The following is a 14,484-nucleotide window of genomic DNA, read 5'->3' as shown; positions in this document are numbered from 1 at the left end:
TGTATCTATAATTCAATGTACATTATCGACTTTCTTTATCTGCGTCAATAATAGAATATCGATTTCAATCGAATTGAATACATGTCTCCATTTTGAGTTTGTACTACACCTCTGAGCGATCAGCGATCGATTTCTAACCAATCAGATACGGTAGGCCTCCTTTCAACGGAGTATTAAGTTTATATTTATAACACTGGCTGTCGACACTGTGTGATGTTTATTTGGAGGATCACTGATGATCTCTCGGAGAAAATGGAGAAAGGGTCAAGGCGGACAAAGGTGTGAAGAGAACGATGGCCAACATCGATCTAAATTAGAAGGGCTGTATGATGAAGAGGAGGATGTCGAGGAGAACGGTGGTGCCATGGATGAAAGCAGCGAAGATTAAGCCATAAATGCTCTCGCACTTTTAATGAAAATATATTGGAAAAACAAAATAAAATTGACTGATTTGACGCATCATTATTGAAATTTTAAATCTCTAGAACTCCTTGTACATTACGCATTTAGTTGCACGATTGACTCATATTGACCCCATTTGGCGCGAAATATACGCATTTCATGATGCAATGACACAATTCGTTACACAATTTATGCATTCCATGATGCAATGGACGCATTTTTGATGCGATTTGTTATGCTTTGACACCCACCTCATGAATATGCAAACCAGAAGTGACCTCAGTTTACCTTTCACCTCTTTTTTAATTCCCGGTTTTAATTATTAGTATTATTCGGTAATTGGACCAAAGTTATATATTTCAATTAAAGCCACAATATGTGATATTTTAAAATGTAATTGGTTAATTTCCTTTCACACCTAAATTTGTTGGCATATATTTGTAATGTTTACACTTCTAATTGGAATCAGCCAAATGTGTTGTCTTTACAGAACAACAGGGCAACGTTGAGTTAATGTCGTAATTACTACATTTAACCCTAACCGGCCTGAGTGCTACAAAATTCTACAAACAACTTGTCCCTACTTATACCTAATTGAAATCGACCAAATTTGTTGTTTTTACAGGACAACAAGGTAACTTTGAGTTAATGTTGTAATTACTACATTACATACACAATAGAGTTCCACGTTCCAGGGACTGTCTATTGGAATTTGCAGGAGAGCATTAAATAGCTCTTCTGAAGCTTCCAAGGAGAGATGTTTAGAGCATTTACAATAATCACAAATTATCATACCAAACCAGTCATCACAAAAAAAATAGATTTAAGATTATTCAGATGAAAAATTAGTGTGTGTTCCAGTCAAAAGTAAGAAGAAACACCATTATTAAAGTTCATTTTTTGTTCACAATGCCACGGAAATGGTGTACATATTGGCGGTGAAAGATGTATTGTTCATCCATCTTTCACCTCGTGATTATATTTCGACCATCACACTCATTATAGACAGTTAATATTTGTATACTGACACTCTGGATATTGATGGCAAATGCCAATTTGGCCCGTGCCTGCAAATGCCTGGTTGTGCGTACCCCTTGCACATTCTTCTTGGCCGAACCTGGCAAATACCACATTGGTATCAGTTGGCAAGTGCTAACCTGGCACTAGGTGGCATATTTTCCCTGTGATGTGGAGGGAGCCTAACCAAACTGGCTTCGTAGGAGACTACGACTTGCGATCGTTCCGACATATTATCATAATCTAAAAATTATGATAATATGTCGGACCAACAGAAAATCTTCCCGTTTTACAGTTAGGGCGAATTTGACAGTTTGCTCATAGATTTAAGTTGGAACATGTGTATTACAAATATGCCAAAAATCATTTTTGAAGAAAATAAAGGTATATTTTGAAAAAAGATCGTACATTAAGGCTTTAATTACGGGTGAGAGGACGATTTGTAACAGAATGTACAGAAAACCCAACAATAACTTTTGGATCAAAAGTTTATATCAAAATCATGATTTATCTCTGATGTTACACATAATCAGGAACCCAGGTATTGGAGAGACAACATTAACCTCTGATGTCATACATGATTGGGCATCCAGGTATTGGAAACACAACATTTGCCTCTGATATAACGCATAATTGGGCACCCGGCTGATGGAAAGACATAATTGGGCACCCGGGTATTGAAAAAACAACAATAATCTATTTTGTTACGTTTAATTGGGTGACCAGGTTTTGCAAAGTCAATATTTATCGCCGATGGTACGTTTAATTGGGCACACACATTTGAAAAAAAACCTCAATAAACAGTAGTCTCAGATGTCAGATGTCACACATTGTGCACCTACAATCTTGGCAAAAAGTACTTGGAACGCTTGGCACACTCTGCCGTAAATTCCGTCCAGAATTTCTTATGATCATGGAAATGACGTATATTGTGCTTGGGAACAAGCATGACTTCTACAACAATGATTTACCCTTCCCCTCCCCATCAATCAATGTTGGACACATTGGGAATCCGCTGAAGACATTGGCATTTCTCAACATTGCATGGGGGAAGGGGGTGACAGTTTTCCGTTATTTACACACAAGTGTTCCAAGACTTATTTCCAAGATTGTAGGTATATGAGAAACACAACATTAGTCTCTGATGTTATTTACAGAGAACTGGACACCCGAGTGAGTGTCTGATGTTACACATAATGGGACACTCAGAAAAACCAAATTTCCCGATGTTACACATTATTATGTTTTGATGGATCCAAGTTGTGATAATATTGGATCCAAAACATAATAATGATAAAATGGATGCTTTACGCCCAATATTTATTGGTCTCGCTATGAGTTGTAAAATATTGGACTCGACTACGTCTCGTCCAATATTTTAAAACTCATAGCTCGACCAATAAATATGGGCTCAACCGATCCAATTTTATATCATAATTGGGCACTTGAGTGTTGTTACGTATAAATGGCATCAAGATTTCATCAATCGTTTTGTCTGGTCCCTAAGAACTGCAAACGGCACACAATTGAAATAAACAGGCTCCTGACGCATGATGGTTTCATATTCATAGTTTTAATTCTACAAGAATCTCTTATTTTTTCCAACGAATTTTAAAGACTGGACCACAGTGTAAGCTTTGTCTATTATTCATGAAGGGCTTGAACGCGTGACGAACAATTTTAGCCTTAATGTACGATCTTTTTTCAGAATATACCTTTATTTTTTTCAAAACCGATTTTTTGGCATATTTGTAATACTTACACATGTTCCAACTTAAATCTATGAGCAAACTGTCAAATTCGCCCTATTTGTAGTAAAACGGGATGATTTTTAGATTATGATAATATGTCGGAACGATCGTAAATCGTAGTCTCCTACGAAGCCAGTTTGGTTACGCTCCACATGTGGAAGGAGCGTAACCAAACTGCCTGCGTAGGAGACTAACTATGAGGCCGCACTCGCCGTCCTAATCCAAATAGTGCGAGATATTTCGAGTGATAGAGGTTAAGTTTATGATGCTGTTTCTTTGCAAATTCCAAATGTTTTTCGCGTCCAAATATATTGGGAACTTTCATAATGATTGCATATTATCATTTTGGAAGAAAAAAAAAAGAAAAATTTAAGAAGATCGTACATTAAGGCTTTAAGTTGTGGTTTAATATGATTAGATTTATGTCCCGGTGTACTAGTACGTGACCCTTAAATGGTCACAAACAGGAATCTTACGCGTATGTATATAGTTCAGGTCTGAGAGGGTCTAAAGAACATACCATTCTGAAGTTTTAAGCAAAAAGATCAGAGGTCAAACTTTTGGACCATAGGGGTCAACAACTGAAAAGTATTCCGATTTTAACGAAACTGGTCTTAAATTGTTCGTCATATAAATATTATGTTAGAGAAGGAAAGGAATAGTTAGTACCATCTAAAACATTACATTCACTATTAAATTAGGTCATGGTGGTATGGCGGCTTGACCTATTTTGCCATATTTCCTCTGTAACGAAGTATTGTAGACAGTGCGAACTAATATAGTTTTGATTAAATTTTACATGGCGAAGAATTTGAGATAAATTTGACTGAAATCGGTATTTTTTATTTTTTAATCCTACAGGCCCTGGAATTTGAACTTTTGCTTATAACTTGATAACGGTACGTCGTAGACAGGTTAAGCTATACTTTTTTTAAATCCTTAAGATCATGAGAAGAATACTTTCGTGTGCTTTTTAACCGGAATTGACCAACTTTGTAATGTTACCCTTTAAATCCAAAATCCGCCTCAAAACACAAGACACCAGTTGTAAAACTTGCACCAACAATATTTGAAATCCTCATTTAATTTAAAATTTAAAATTTAAAATCAGGTCCTACTCGTCGGACTAGTCCTTATAGTTTTACCGAAGCACGTCACTTAACATCAAAAATCTGCGTCCAAACCCCCTGCAATTTAAATATAATAGTAATATTTTATTATAATGAAAACTTATGAAGCACCGATATCCACATTAAAAAGATGCTCATGGTGCTATAAAAATTACAATGAAGACATAATATATTGGATGGATAAAACAAAACTCTAAGGCCGCACGTCACTGGGAAAAATGTACAATGTTGGTAAAAACGACAAAAGTGTGTTAACATTTTACAAAGATGTTGAAAGCTGCAGATCACTGCCTCAGGTAGACAGACACCCTTCTGCAGATCAAACTTCCGTAAGTCAACTTTGTCGTCATAGCAACCAAGCTCCAAGCTTTTGGAGAGCGATTTGACACCCAAACAGCACAATTTCGTAACACATTAATCTTTTATATGCCTCTCGCAATTTGCCGACAATCACACACACCTTTGACTACATTTGCCGACAGTCACATGCTTTTGACGACAACAGTCAATTTTTGACGACAAAATTGTGCATTGGGGGGTGTCACACCCCCATACCCCCCCTCTAGCGACGGCCCTGACTGCGCTAGTCTGAATCAATATTCGGACTACTAGCGCAGTGTTTCCCAAATTCGGACTAGCTCAGTGTTTTGCAGACCGAAGCCTATTTAATTAATAAAAAAACTCAGCTTGGTCCATCGCACATCCACTTTTACTCCCAATGTGCCAAAATGCGGCTTGCACGAAGGGACACGAGGGCATTGTCCCCAGTCTTGGGGTTTCTCCTCCGGTTTCTCTGTTAAAATGAGCAATTTTGACATACATTTTGGCCAATTTTTTCGAATACGCGGGGCCGGATGGCTTCCCACTCGGGCACTCCCAAGAAAAGTCATGCGGTGCTGCAAAAAATATTGATCAGATTTGGTCTACTGTTATCATCAATGATTTCGACTAAAAGCGTGAAAAGCCATACATAAAAAATAATCAGATACTAATAAAATGGGCGATCTTGACATATACCTTTTTGGCAAAAAAAATTCGACTCAGTGAGGGCACCCCCAGGTAAGCTCATGCAGCGATACAGAAAAACGTTATCAAGAATAATAATACCACTCTAAATATCTACCAGCATGAATACCAGTGGCGCAGATTTCTTTTTTGACATGGAGGAAATGCGACATTTGAGCCTAAAAAGCACTGTACTATACGGTAGTCCGAATGTGTGACGCAAGTTTCATTTTCGGATTGACACGCCTCTAAGTATATAGGAATTGTGTGTTGTCGGACTACAGACGTGCCGGACTAGCAACGTGTCGGACAATCGGCATGTCGGACTGAGTGGTTGCACCCCGTTGGTACTTACCTAAATCGCATTTCACCCTGTGTTACTCTTGCAAAAGTGCCGACACATATCATTTCCCCATCCAAGATGGCATTCATTTATTCTGCCTTCTTCTCCTGTACATTTTACACCATCCAGCCATTTCTCTGCAGTTCCCTCTCCATAGAAAGGTCCGCTACTGACAACACCATGAAGTAATCCAAGTTGCTGGCAAACTACATCTGCTACATGCTCGTCCAAATCGTGATCACACACTGTACCCCAAATTCCATTGTGATATACTTCCACTTTGCCTTCTTCAATAACGGTACCGGTCTTATTGCTAACAAGGCGGACGGCTGAAAGAGTTCCAAAATAAGACTTATAAGGCATCAGAAACAAATATGTTCGATCTTTGGATCGACCGTCGCTGCTGCTTCGATGCTTATTATTAATGAACTATCAACTAATTAATCCAAATTAATGCTTAATTTATATTGGTCAATATTGCTACAGGCATAGATTACTATGTTATTACAATTAACAATAGTAAGGTAACTGATTTCATAAATGATAAGGATCGACCAAGCATCCATGGTCGATCGAAAGATCGAACTAATATGTTTCTATTGCCTAAGCATGGGAAGGAACTTACAATTTTTAATTTAATAACTTTAAATGTGAGAGTTTGATGAAAAAGAAGAAAAGATCCTCCGTATTTAAATGGTTAAAAAATCAGTGAGGAAATTTATATGGTGCATAATTAGGCAGGCCCACATCACACACTATTGGTGGCGCTATTCGTCCATAGGGAAGTGGAATGTGCATGTACGGTCCACAAATGGCTTTACTGTGGGGCTCAATGGAAGAAATCACTAAAAATTTATTTTTGACAACCAAAAGCTATTGTGATGTTGACTTTATATATGTTGGTACTGGGATAATACTGGATTCATAAACTATCACATAGTGGAATCTATGTTCCACCAAGTCGACACTCGTTAAAGCGCAAAAGCAATTTGTGCGTAAATCAAGACCATCCAAAACAGCTTTCTTACAGTAAAGAATAGGAGGTCATCTGGGGTCACATACAGTAGTGTACATTGTACATGTACCTGCTGTTACAATTTCACGCACAAAATTTTGGGCAATTTGGTGACACTATTTTTGTTTGTAACTTCAAAAGTATATGCACTAGAAACATGATTGACCCCTTATTGTTTAGGTAATTTGATTCTCTTTCAAATGAAAGAACTTTCAGTTAAAAATATTGAACTACAAAATTTTATGAACATCCCTAACACAATACAGTACATATTAGGGGTGGTACAATAATCATGTGTACCCCAGGGTGGTGAATTCTCAAAATGGTCTGCCAAAATTGCTTGCCCCCCTGGCCGTGCCAAAAATCTTTGCCCCCCCTTTTGACGTGCCAAAAACCTTTGCCCCCTTTTGATGCGCCAAAAATCTTTGCCCCCCCTTTACACATGCAAGATTTTTTTGGGAACCTGAATTTAAAACCTTAAATATTATTGTCTTATCATATAATGCGAGCGCAGCGAGCAGGAAATTGTGCATATTTGAACGTGTTCCTAACGTTTTCCTGCACCTTTTTAGGGCGTAATATAGAAACGGTGCCCAAAATATCTGTGCCAAAAATCCCTTGCCCCCCTTTCGACCTGCCAAAATTCGCTTGACCCCCCTTTCGACCTGCCAAAAATGCTTGCCCCCCCTTTGGCTTGCCAAAAAATCTTTGCCCCCCCCCCCCTATAATTCACCATCCGGGGGTACACATAATTATTGCACCACCCCTTAAGGGTCTATTGATTCTCCTATCAGTGGCGTAGATTTCTTTTTTGACATTGGGGGACTTTGGTGGTACTTTCTCTGTTTATCTGTAATAGGTTAAAGAAGGAAAGAAAGAAACGGAAATCACAAGGAAAGCTATTAAACTGAGAACGGAATTAAATAAATAACATGGAAACGGAAATCACAAGCTAAGCAGCAAATAAAAATGAAGCTAAAAGGAAATGTAAGAAAGGAACAGATTTAGAAAATAACGGGAACGGGGTTAAATAAATAAATAACATGGAAACGGAAAATCACAAGCTATTAAAGCAGCAAATATTAAAAAAAAATGGAACAAAATTAGCCCATGTAGAAGAAGCTAAAGAGACAGAAAGAAGCTAAAGAGGAAATGTAGGCCTAAGGAGTGTCAGTTTTAGATAAATAAATTTACCTTTTCAATGATTCTACCTGTTCAGTAATTCCTCCTGTTTTAGTGAACTGGCGCTTCCATTTACTCATCTAAAATTTGCGTATTATGATGCACAATGAAATGAGCTTATTATATATATTTTTTTGTTTCCGATGCCTATTTCTCGACAAATTCATTCATTCGGTATTTTTTCTGGAACACTCTGTATTTAAATGTATCTGTTATAATAATTCTTTAATGCGTAAACTACAACTTACGCACATGGCATTATTTTATCGCAACCTTGTAGACTTAGGGTTGAAATGTAAAACAATCCTACACCTAAATGAAATAAAGAATTGTGTTTTTTAAAAAGTTCTTTTCTTAGCAGAGCTCATGTTTCCAAAGTGCAACAAAATTTCATGTAATATTCAGTGAAATTTGCAATATATTACTCACCTCCCTCAGACAGGACATATTCACACATTGGTCCAATGTAGCCTGCAGCGCATGTACAGAACCCACCTGTCCCATCTGTCCGATTTGTACAAACGCCTCCATTTCGACAAGGGTCGTGGTAACTATTGCATCCTGAAAATCAATAATATTTGAAAAACGTATTATACATTACTTCAATTTATTGTGCATTTGTTTTACACAGTCACACGTGTCTCCAGTGTAGCTACTGCAAGTGAAAAGCGCCCTCTTTGGCAATCAGAAAATACCGCTGTGACATGATCATGATGCTTACATCAACGTCAAGGGTGCAGTCTTAGCTCTCAAATATCGTTTGTTCTGTTCAATTTGCTTGTTTTAATCTCGAGATATGTTTATTTAACAACGAAAGGGTAAAATCATAATTGTGCCACTTTTACTAGGGAAGAGAGCTGTACATGTAAATCAATGATAGCAGATGTTAAAATGAGTCTAATGGACTCCCCCTTCGAGGCTCGTGCATTAGACGCATCAACATCAGCTCGCGTGCATTATTTTGTCTAATTTCTCTCCCAACAAGTAATACGCATTCATTAAACTATAAGTGTGCAATATCTGTTTGTTTTTTAACATGTTTGTTTTGAGTGACAAAGAGAACAGAATTTACCATGATAAAATCATTGACATGCACATGTATTTAATTTTACAGCAGAATGTCATATATTTATTTATCTTTTAAGTGGAAAAGAGAATCATTATTCCTGTATCATGATAAAACAGTAAAAACAGTAAAAACGTCTTTGTATTGTTGTGTAATTGATGCATTCCTTTGATTTCACGAAGGATATCTTGATAAACTTGATGCTATCACTGATTTACATGTAAAACCTTCTTCCCTAGTAAAAGTGGCACAATTGTGATTTTACCCTTCCGTCGTTAACTAAACATATCTCGAGATTAAAAGAAGCAAATTGAACAGAACAAACGGTATTTGAGAGCTAAGACTACGCCCTTGACGTTGACGTAAGCATCATGCGACAACGGTATTGTCTAATTGCCAAAGAGGGCGCTTTTTACTTGCACAATTTTTTTTGAGATAGGCTGTATATAGTCGATATATCTACCTCGAGTCACCGCACTAGCTTTGAAGTTCAGCATGTGCTGCGTAGGCTTAGCGTTGTTTCTTGCGTGTACATACGCGCCACTTTGATCGCGCGCGTAAAAGTATGTACACAGACCAAATAACGCTAAGCTAACAAAGAACACGCTGAATTTCAAAGCTAGTGCCGGTGACTCGAGGTAGATATTATATTCTTAGTCAGTGGGAGTGGTCTAGTTCGTAGACACATTTCTGATTGGACAATCGCATGATTTTGGGTGCCGTCTATCAGGCCGTAGACGACCCCACGTCATCATGCGTCTTGATAATGCGTAACACGCGAGTAGAGGTGCGCGTATGTATCGCGCTGGATGCGTAGACTAGCGCGGAATACGCGAACGCGCTAGCAATACGCGCTACAGAATACGTGAAGTTGTAAACAAGTTTCGTTCATTTTATAATGAGGGAATTTTTATGACGGTAACTTAGTTTTTGCTTCAATAATTTGTTTACAGTTATTAAAAAAATATTTAACTGACTAAGAATGAGAATAAACGACAGGAATTTTTATTTTGCCTATCCTCTACCTATGATAGACGACAGGCAGGTCCAATATTTTTATCGTAGTGGATACCGGCTGCGCCGGCATCCACTACTCAAAATATTGGACCTGCCTGTCGTCTATCACACGTTAGAGGATAGGCAAAATAAAAATTCCTGTCGTTTATTCTCTAAGTAGTGCTCGGTGATACACATGTATAGACGATAGTAGCATCAGGGGTAGGAGACATCCCTGGTAGCATTATGTACAGTGAAATTTATATTATATTTGCACAAGCACCTCGATTTTAACACGTATTAGAATGGCAATCATTTAATTTTCAGCCATCTCATCAAATTGAGTTTTGGTGAAATGACGCAGAAAAACACTAAGAAAGCCTTACCACTACGTTTTTGGTTTATATTCGTGTTTCCGACGTCTGGTCTATAACTGCTGACCTCGCAGATCAAAGCAAGGCAAATCAACACAGCAATAATATGCATGTTAAAAATGTCCATCTGTAAATTAATAGGAGTATATTGAAAATTATTCTCACAAACACATATAATCTTCAAGGACTAACGGAATAAATTGGTAGCGCCAAGCAAGGAGAGGTGGGGTTCAAATTTAATTCACGGGATAAATATCTAACATTTAACTTAAATTTGAGGTTTGTCAGTGATGTGTCGTTGTTACTGTGGGGCTCCCAAGTTTAGGGTGGTATGTGGGGAAACAAATTAATGCACTGCATAATTCTGATAGACTTGTACATGTTCAGCTAAATTTGGTCAATTGCAGGCCACTTTACAAAGTACCATTTTTTAAGGACAATATCTCAGCCAATAAATCAGCTAAGACCTTTATTAAACTGAAATGTTAACCATCTGGTCATAAAAAAGCAGCATGAAAATAAATTGGATATATACATTGTTTCAATTTCAGAAAGGGTCAATGTCAGCCCCTCGTGCCGTTGAACAAAATGTTTCCCCTTTTTCACGGACCAATGATAATATTTCCATGCTATTTAAGGGTCTATTAATGCTCAAAATGTGTTAACTACCTGCCAAAGTCTACGATTCAGTCAAAAAATTTCAAACATTTTAAGCCCCCTGCATAATCCCAGACCCCCTCACCCCTATTTGGGTCGACCACAGAAGTCGCATAAATTTCACAGTCGCATGATGATATTCAAACGGATTCTAATAATTATGTATACACATACAAAAATAATGTAAAGCACTCTCACTGGGATATTTAATTTGCTGAGAAAACTTGATTTTAGAGAAAATTATTGCATACGTCTTTTATACGTTTCTTGTAGTATCCTTAAGAGTAAATATCTTTGTAACCACTGTTTCCACGGTGTAGGACACAGACTGTGCTACATGTAAATTGTTATATTTGTGAACTCAGTAAGTAAGGGATCGGATAGCAACGTTTGCACATTATTTTGGTGGGACATGAGAGCACATCAGACATATCGAATTACATTCATACGAGGAATGTCAAATACTTTTGATTTTTGTTGCATATACAATATAATACAAATTTTATGGCAAATTATTCAAAATTGATATTTTGACATTTAACAGTCCTTGAAGTAAATTTATAACTCTAATGATATGCACTTAAAGTATATGTAGCTGCGAGGAGGAAAGCGTCATTTGAAAATTTTGACCTTTCGTATTGAAGCTATACATTTTTCCCCAAAAGACCTAAAAATCACCGTTACTTGAAAAATTGGCAAAAATAAAGTATCCCCAAACTACTCCTTATTATTTATAAATCAAAGGCTGTCCTTCTAAGTTTCATTCTGGAAAATATGAAGATCAAATCTTGTGAACTTTTATTCTTACATCAATTTCAATAATGCCCATGGGTTTTCTATGGGGAACTATGCAAAAATTCAAGTAAACCTCAAAGAGAGTAAGTCAAGTAACCTACGTTACCATTAGATTGAAAGGAGTACTGCGATTGAAAGGTGCACTGCGTTTGTTGACAATGCATCAACTAATTATTGTGTTGGCATGAAATATTAAATGTCGCCTTTTAGTTCAAACAGAAATTAGTTCAAAAGGTGAATTAATTGCCACAAAAAATTGAAACATATGTGACATTTTAGATGAAACTTACGTTACAACGTTAACGTCAATGTGCCCGACAGGTACGTTGGGAATATGTTAATGAAATATTATTAATTAAGTTGATCAAGTACACCTGCTGCTATAATTTGCTCAACAGTTTATAGTGACCTGTTTGTATTACTTCGGCACTTTATGGTAACGTATGTTACATTTCTTAACCATAGGGTCTGAACTTTCGTATATCATATAGGATTTTTTCTCAAATGCAAAAATCATGTGCACCTGTAAACATTACTATCATATAACTTGCATGATAAACCGTATATTTAAGGACGATTTGGTTTAATGCAAGTGTTTACAACCACTAAGGTGTGTGTTAACATTATAGGGGTAACGTAGGTTTCAAGAAATCTAGCGGCATATTTCGATGGTATTTTTAAAAACTCAAAGTAGGCCATGACATTTAAACTTTCGCTGCTTTTATCAGTATAGATCGTTACTACAAATACAAGCCATGTTTTGACTGAATGCACGTTTGGTTAAGAAAGGGCAACATTAAATATCAAGAATATTTCATTTGCGTCAGTGTTTTCACCATACATCCCTTAATCAACCTTCTGTGGTTTACAAAAGGAATGCAATCCAAGATTTAAAAACATTACCATTTTTGCATGTAGTTTGATTGTTTGATTTTACAAAAGAAATCCACAATGACAGTTAAAGCATTCGTGAAAAATAGAATTCAATGTGTGCGACACGATTTTTTCAAATACTGCCGATTTATCTGTGTTGACCCTGAAAAATACGTCAGGTAAAGAATTAATGTCAACTCAAATAGCAATTATAGGATAACGAATAAAATAGGACTTATTGTACTTACCATACGCTCTCACTTCAACGTCGACAGGAATGCGAAAAGTTCCGATCTGCAGGTGAATACTTCAGAGGAGATGCTTGGTTACGTGTTGTTTGCAGGACCGTATAGACAGAATGTGTAACACGTCGAGGAAATAACTCGAGTTAATATAAGCTTTTGCAGTGTCCGGGGTCCAATTACGGAGCCAGAGCCCGGGACTCTAATTCCCCGAGGGGGTGACTCCCATTGTGGCCTGTGCACCATCCGCGAGGAAAAAACGGACAGGTATTCGTAGGTAGGCACGATACGCGGGTATCGTGTTTAGAGTGTCAAAAACATGAAATTTTTTTTAAAGGGTATCTAAAATGCAATACGCTAATCCTTCTTAGAGTATGAAATTTGATGCAAGGAATAAAGTCCCTGTTTTAGGTGTGAAAACAGGCGTGTGTTTAGGGTATCGTTTTAGCCAAGGGTTAAATCTTTGTTTAGGGTGCTGTTCAAAAGTTGGTGTGTAGGTCACAATGGGAGTGACCCCCGGACACTTCTTTATTTTTGCTGTATTTTTGCTGTTGTCAGCGAAAACACGACGAGGCAGCTGCCTTACTAGCCTCTGATGCCCTGATTGGTTAGCGCTGAAGTAGGCGTACGAGAGATATTTCCGGCATTGTGGTATGCACAATTACTTAGTATCAATCAATGTGTATACAGGGTGTCCTAGAAAAAATTACCGAGTAAATAAAATTGAACGTAAGTGGAGAAATGGACATCAAAATCAAAAAATTGTTTTTTAATAAATGCACTATGTAATCCATGCATATTATGACACCACCTTGAATCCAATTTGACCTCAAGAAGTAAAGTTACAAGCAATTGAATAGACAAAGGTCCAGTTTTAAAAGTGACAAATTGGCCTATACAAGGCGCAAAAATATTCCAACACAGTTTCATCAATGAAGCTTTATTTAAAGCAGTTTTTATTTCAGTTTTTACGTCTCTGTATTTTTCATAGCTCTCATTTTATTTCTCAGTTCTATTGTTTCAGTTTTCTTTTGTTCCTTTTGTTTTAGATTAAAGGCATGCATATATTAGCCATTCACCACTCTCAAAGCAGATGTCTAGTCCGTGGAGTGTGAGGCCAGTTTGTCACTTTTAAAACTGGACCTAATCAAATGCTTGTAACTTTGCTTCATGAAGTCACATTGGATATAATGGGGTGTCATAATGTGCCAGATAATTTTTTACAACTTGTGAATCACAAAGTCATATCTTAAAATGGTTACTGACATGTGTTTTGAGTAGAGTATAGGTAATCCTGTGTGTAATTTTGGTTCAATTTGATGGACAGGATTTCAAGATATGACCTTGTTAAAAATTATAAGTTTCTGAGCTCAGTTTATTAAACAAATAAATATACCCAAATATGGTTTAGTTTTAAAATTAGGATTTTTCTTCCAAGTGTAAGGATACTTTTTGGCACAGTATTTATACGGATTTGGTTATTTTAGGCATTGCTTGAAGGCGGGTCCTCGGCCGAGCATATGAAAATTACTCCCGATACGCAGGGCCCGTCACATTTTAAAAGTCAGTATTGCTGACTTCAACATCAATCCGTGACATGTGACATGTGACGTGTTTAGAAAGTGAACACAGTGTT

General features: G+C 37.1%; 1 protein-coding gene across 1 annotated transcript; it reads right to left on the bottom strand.

Moving 5' to 3' along the window:
* Positions 1–2,976: 2,976 nt before the first annotated feature.
* On the bottom strand, positions 2,977–13,036 carry LOC140164479 (galectin-3-binding protein B-like). The gene is made up of 5 exons (XM_072187760.1): positions 12,855–13,036; positions 10,294–10,408; positions 8,275–8,406; positions 5,661–5,977; positions 2,977–4,357 (listed from the first exon to the last, which is right to left on the bottom strand). Exons 1-4 carry the CDS (start codon positions 12,855–12,857, stop codon positions 5,673–5,675), a joined length of 555 nt encoding a protein of 184 aa, XP_072043861.1. The 5' UTR covers positions 12,858–13,036; the 3' UTR covers positions 2,977–4,357; positions 5,661–5,672.
* Positions 13,037–14,484: the final 1,448 nt, after the last annotated feature.

The sequence above is a fragment of the Amphiura filiformis genome, chromosome 11 (genome assembly GCF_039555335.1).
Source record: "Amphiura filiformis chromosome 11, Afil_fr2py, whole genome shotgun sequence".
NCBI classification, from domain to species: Eukaryota; Metazoa; Echinodermata; class Ophiuroidea; order Amphilepidida; family Amphiuridae; genus Amphiura; species Amphiura filiformis.
This window is presented reverse-complemented; position numbering and strand designations above follow the sequence as displayed.

Bases quoted from the DNA above. Each gene is read 5' to 3' on its own strand.
- LOC140164479 (XM_072187760.1), bottom strand. The intron at 8,407-10,293 runs GTAAGGCTTTCT...ATTGATTTTCAG, and splicing joins TATAAACCAAAAACGTAGTG to GATGCAATAGTTACCACGAC. The intron at 5,978-8,274 runs GTGAGTAATATA...GAACTCTTTCAG, and splicing joins ATATGTCCTGTCTGAGGGAG to CCGTCCGCCTTGTTAGCAAT.